This window comes from Salvia hispanica, chromosome 5, assembly GCF_023119035.1.
Source record: "Salvia hispanica cultivar TCC Black 2014 chromosome 5, UniMelb_Shisp_WGS_1.0, whole genome shotgun sequence".
In the NCBI taxonomy this organism is placed as follows: Eukaryota; Viridiplantae; Streptophyta; class Magnoliopsida; order Lamiales; family Lamiaceae; genus Salvia; species Salvia hispanica.
The window spans coordinates 11,454,795-11,460,794 of NC_062969.1; the positions used below are offsets into that span (position 1 = coordinate 11,454,795).

At 32.4% G+C, this 6,000-nt stretch overlaps 1 protein-coding gene across 3 annotated transcripts; it reads left to right on the plus strand.

Annotated features, from left to right (window-relative positions):
* Positions 1-1,705: 1,705 nt before the first annotated feature.
* On the plus strand, positions 1,706-3,316 carry LOC125191027. Of its 3 annotated transcripts, XM_048088483.1 has the most exons (3): positions 1,709-2,049; positions 2,133-2,167; positions 2,696-3,316. In XM_048088483.1, the coding sequence occupies exon 3, from the start codon at positions 2,734-2,736 to the stop codon at positions 3,157-3,159; it is 426 nt and encodes a 141-aa protein (XP_047944440.1). In that variant the 5' UTR covers positions 1,709-2,049; positions 2,133-2,167; positions 2,696-2,733; the 3' UTR covers positions 3,160-3,316. The 3 variants fall into 3 exon arrangements, with proteins under 3 accessions (XP_047944443.1, XP_047944442.1, XP_047944440.1); XM_048088486.1 differs by lacking the exon at positions 2,133-2,167 and having other exon boundaries at positions 1,706-2,049; XM_048088485.1 differs by having other exon boundaries at positions 1,708-2,167.
* Positions 3,317-6,000: the final 2,684 nt, after the last annotated feature.

The window sequence follows — 6,000 nt, forward strand, 5'->3', positions numbered from 1 at the left end:
GTATAGATATGTTGTATTGGCCCAAAATATAAGAATTTAAAATGGGCTCTATAAGTAGTAATGACAGCCAGCTGTTTGACGTGTGGACCCGAAAAAAGATTAAGACAGCCCAAAGAGCAATTTGGACTTATTATGTAAATTTTACGCACATATCTCATATGTTTCATTTCAATTTCCTAAAGGTAAATTTTATACCTAAAAACGTGTTTCTTAGGAGTTCTAAATATTCAACCATCTGGAAAAAAAATGTGTCTTCAGGTGCGATGCTCATAATGATTTGAAATTATTGTATTTTTATGTATACATTTACAGTATCTTGAATTATGTTTATTGTAAAAACAATAATTTAAAATTGAAATGAAAAGTGGATAAGAGATAGGGCATCCACTAGGGCATCACCATTGCAGAAAGATAGAGCATGTTGATGTGGTAATTACTAGGGCTCTAACTAGGACTTTCACTAGGGCATCTATTGTTGATGCTCTGAACACTTTGTTAAAAAATGTCTATGATTTTGTGTTTTGACAGTGGAATTGGGATCCGCAGCCATGCCTCTTGCTAGTATAATTTTTTTCAGATTTCAAATGTTTCAACTTTCATTGAATAATGTCACATGGGAAACACAAATTCATATACACGCCACAAACATAGTCAGCAAACTAGTAAATAATTTGTACTTTAGTTATTTGAATATCTATAATTGTTTTTACTCGTGTTAACGTGCATATATACTAGAGGTATAATTTTAACAATTGTTATTAGGTCGAAAACACAAAATTAGATGAAAGTTAAATACAAAAGTTAATATATTAAAATGTTATTTTACAAATCAAACAAAAAAAATGAAATGAATGAATTTATTTGAAATTCTTTGAAATTTCAAGACATGAGTAGCAACACACTAAAATTGCAGCTCACTTACATTATTTATGTGCCTCAGTGTCTATTTCTTCTCTCATTACTTAATACTCGCAACAAACACTAAATTGTATTTCACTCAACATTATTCGCATATAATTTGCGAAAATAAAAAAAGATGATTATCACTTATTACACATAACCCATAACACTGAAATTGCATTTCACATACCACTATTGAGGAATATCATCTCTTGTTTTTTTAATTCTTTTGTATTTCTTATAATGCGGGAAAAAAGCAAAAGCTGCATTTTAATTTTTACCAACAGACTGTTTATAAATACTTTACAATTATTTATAAAATTAATTAAAAAAATCTAAAACATTAATAATAACCATAACACTAAAATTGCATTTTACGCGGCACACTTGCAGTGTAGCACTGTAGCTATGCTGTCGACACCGCATAAATTAAACACAAATAGAAAATGAAGTTTGTACTTTACAATATTGATGCATTTATTCAATATGAATTATAGCTGTCACTGTGGATGCATATTTTGATTGTGCGATGTGCATGTACTTTACAAATTGAAGGACCTAATTTAGAGAATTCCCACTTTTGAAATATTTAAATATGGTTTAGGGTTTTTGACTCTCACTCGTTAAAAACTGTTGTAGATAACAAGTTTGACTATGTATACGATGTGTGGTACAGGAATGACATCAAAAGATGGTCTTTTTATTTTTCCAGTAATTTAATTTAATTCTCCTAAAATGAATTTGTGCTCTTGTCTTGAATTGTTTAATTTTACCTTGATTTACACTTTGCCCTAACATCTCAAACAGCCCATCAAATTAAATAAATATCCTTTCACCACTTCTTACTAAAGTACTAACACAAAAGCTTTCATCACTTCCTCTCTATATCTCTCTCGCAGTCTTTGCTTCCCTCAGCTCATAGGCTGGCACTTCAACCTTTGAAATCTGGCTAAAAATCCAATCTTTTTTCCAAATCTGACTTCATTATCTCTCTTCAATCCGTTTCTTGCTGTTTATTTGATCTGGGCTTTCTTCCTCTCTGCCCCTTTCATTCCCTGTTTCAGATCAATTTTTCATCCAATTCTCACTCAGACCATACCAAGACTTCACCTTTTTGATTCCCTTTTGCCGTTGGAACTATTCATGCAGGTTCAAAATCTTGTTTTTCTATTGGGTTTCTGATTGGTGTTGTTTGTTTTTCTTGAAAATGGTTTCTTTTATTTCGGATGCAGATGTTTATTATTTCTTATGAAGCCAGCTTCATTTGGTATGTCACTCTCTTTATTTTTGCTGTAATTTTTTCTGTTTTCGTGTAAACTAATGATCTGATCATAGTCTTTTGCTCTCTGTTTACAATGATCTAGTGTTTCTAATTTTTGTTTAGTTTTGAAGAAATGAAAAAAAGATGGTTTCTTGAGGCTCTAAGCTATGCTATATACATGAATTAGATTTGCTTTGATTGGATTCACTAGTTATTTGCAAGTCAAGCATCTCGATTTAGCTAAAAAAATTATTGGATTTGAAGCTCATTTTCTAAATATGTGTGATGAATCCTAAATCTGAGCACAAGTTTAGTGGGTCTGAGGTTTCTTGAATTTGCAGTGGACATTATAGATAAGATTTAGATTTGAATTTGTCTGGTTCTAGATTTGTTTTGTTGCTTTACTTATCTGCTTAATTGTTTGCTTTCTTGGATTACTTTATCTAGTTTTGTGATTGTTCTTGTTATTTCCACCATCAATCTTTGCAAAAGGGGTGTTGTTGGAGCCTTATTTATCCATCTTATCCATTGCAGAACTATAATAGTTTTGCTCGAATTGCTGGTTTTAAAGAATGGGTAGAGGGAGAGGGAAAGGGAAGAAGCAAACTGCACTTGCTGCTCGTGATGACACTGGCAGCGGTGAGGATGAGAAGCTACCCGTGAGGAGAAGAGGGAGGCCGCAAAAACCAATGAAAGACGACTTTGAGGAGGGAGACGAAGTTGAGAAGATTGAGGAAGAAGACAAAGAAGATGGTGAGGAGACGAAAAATTTGGTGTTGAGTAAAAGCAGCAAGAACCAATCTGCTGCAGAGAATGGCAGGAAGAGGAAGAGGCCCTCACAGATCAAGGAAAGCGATGAATTAGTAAAGGAGGAGAATGCCATGGCAACCAAAAGTAACGCCACTGTCCTAATCAAGCCCGTTGGCTATAGACAACACGGGAGCAGAAGGAAGAACAAGCCTAGACGGGCTGCTGAAGTTGGTGTCGAATGCATTTAAATTTTGTACTGGCACAATGAGAGATGAAACCCTTCTCAGCTCATAGGGTCTTGCCAATATTTGTTTTTGAATTCATGTTTTTGCTAATCTCTTGGAAAAATTCTTGGAATCAGTTGTTTTTGTTAATGCAAAGAGTTATGACAAGTTTTCAGGTTTAGATTTGGTCCATTTATATTATATCTCCATTTTATTTCACGTTTCAGTTTAACAATCAGGTATGTCGTGGAGACAGCAGAAGCTGGCTCGTGTTTGAGACAATGAAGAACTAGTGTATTTGCTGCAATCTTGAGATTGAGGTAAAATTCAATATTCTTTACACATTCTGCCACATTTTATGCTCGTCTTCTCTATATGATGCTGGTGTAGACACGTGAGCCGATGCTTGCGATGATGGAAAGAGTGAAGCTTTGCTAATGCACTATTAGACTTGTAAACATCTTGGTTAGATTTGATTCAATTCAAACTTCAAGAACTCAGTTTTAGGCCAAATTTCTCAGTTCCAAGGATATTTTTTTTATCTTGCATTCAAAGAATTTGGTATATGTTGTTAAATAATTTAGATTTGCGTCTGAGGATTAGTGAAATACTAACTGCAGCTATGTATGTGACCAGTAATGATCTAAGGTATGTTTTATCATTGAAAATATTTGTTTAGACGATGCCTTTTTTCTCTCCAAATTATGCCTATCTTTGAATTGAACGATGTTTGGTTTGAGTAAAAAATGGCCCTCTTCTTACATGTGTTTACGTTTGAAGTTGAACATGTTTCTTAGATTTGGGAGCTTTGCATTGTTGAGGGATGAAGAAGATTTCTCTTTCTTTTTCTTCTTTTTTGTTTAAGAGATAAAGAAGAGATTTATTAAATTGGCTACTTGGCTCTAATTATGAATGAATTTGAGTTTTAGATTCTTCTGTCAAGAATCAAGATGTTGAATTCAAATTCAACTAGAGTGGATTGAGATCCAAATATCTACAAGAATTGGGCTACGGAACATTTTATGTGGGCTGAAATTTTCTGCGAGAGTTTTCATATTCCACCTTCAAGAACTCATTTTTTGGCCAATTTTTTTTACGCATGTAAAAACAATTAACGAATATAGTCCAGCCAAGGGTTAAAATGATGACAGGCGACAGCTTAAGAAATAGCAACCACCAAGAAGCTCAAAAACCCTTCAACCATTAACCATCTCTTCTCACTATTCATAGATCTCATTAATTCTTTTCTATTTGTTCGTCTCACGTCAAAGTCACAAGGAACGTTGGAGTTGAAAACCTATCTATAAAAGGTTTACTCAAGTAATACAAAACTGAGAGGAGATGGCTGCAATGCCAACTCGTTGCCGTATCGGTGAGACGAGATCGAGACCCTGACGAGCTGCGTTGCGGATGCCCCGACACACTTGTTCTGATAAAAACAGAAAATTCAGACACTAACCTTATAAGTTTCTTCCCAACATTTTAGTTCAGTTCCATCTTTGAACAGTCACATATGTACAATTACAAAATCTGAACTTTTCTTAAATTCTTGAATAATTGCTTTTACTAAAAAGTGTTTATTTTCATCAGCACAAATGTACAATTAGTGTAGAAGTCAATAAACAAAAGACAGTTAATAGAATTGTCAATAATATTAATATGTACAATTTGTATAGTTTAACCCGGACCATGATAATACAGTATGTTTTGTGATGGAAAATTTATAACTAGTCAACTACTAAGTAATATTTTCTGGTACTTTCCAATTTTATCTATGTAAATATATTTTGATTTTTTTATTTTCTTTCTAAATCATGGTTTCTCCAAATCTGACCGATCATTAAAACATCGTTTTTAATAGAAAAATATACAGAGTTTCGGTATATTTTTAGTAGTTACGTTCTGAATTTTTTGGATCTAAATGTGTAAATTTAAGATTACTTTCCTTCAATTTTTTTTAAAATTTAAATTTACGTGTTCGTGGAACTGTGACAAATTATGCTGATCACTAAAACGAAAAATAAAATAAAATTTAAGGATTGTACTCGTTATGTACCATTATTATTGATACATTTCTTTTTCGCACTCGTTTTGAAAAAATGATATTCTCTCTGTTCCCTCATAATTAAGACGGAACTTTTAGGCACAAAATTTAAGAACTAAGTAGATGTTTAGTGTGTTAAGTAGATTGATAAAAGAGTAAGGGGGAGAAAACAGTAGAAATTGAATAAAGTATAAAGAATTGAGTAAGAGGGAGAAAAAAGTAGAAATTGAATAAAGTATAAAGAATAAAGTAAGAGGAAGAAAAAATGTTAATTTTATTTACTATTCCTATTATGTATGGACATGACTCAACTATGAAGGAACTTTCTAAAATGAAAAAATGACTCAATTCTGAAAGAACGAAGGAAGTAATAAATTAACATAAAGAAAAAGTAAAATAAGAATTACAGTAATATAGTTTAAACTCTTCTTTATATTATTCTCTCTTAATTCACTGTCCCTCTACACAACTCTCTACACTACTGTGTATAATACATTTAGTAGATCCTATAAACTAGAACCAATCCTGTAACCCCCTCTATATCTGTCTCATGTGATCACATCTTTATAATAGTAAGAAATTTAATAATTCGGGACATCTATTTTCCTAGGTTTGACATAATCCTTTTCATAATAAATTAGTAGTACTAAACTTAATAATATAGGAGCCCTACTTTCCTAGGTTTGTTAATTGTCACAATCCTTATAACAATGCATTTAATAATAAATAGAGATAAATATACAAATAATTACTCCTTCTGTCCTAGTTTAGGAGTGCAATTTAATTACGGCATGAGCTTTAAGAAATTGTTAGAGTGTGTA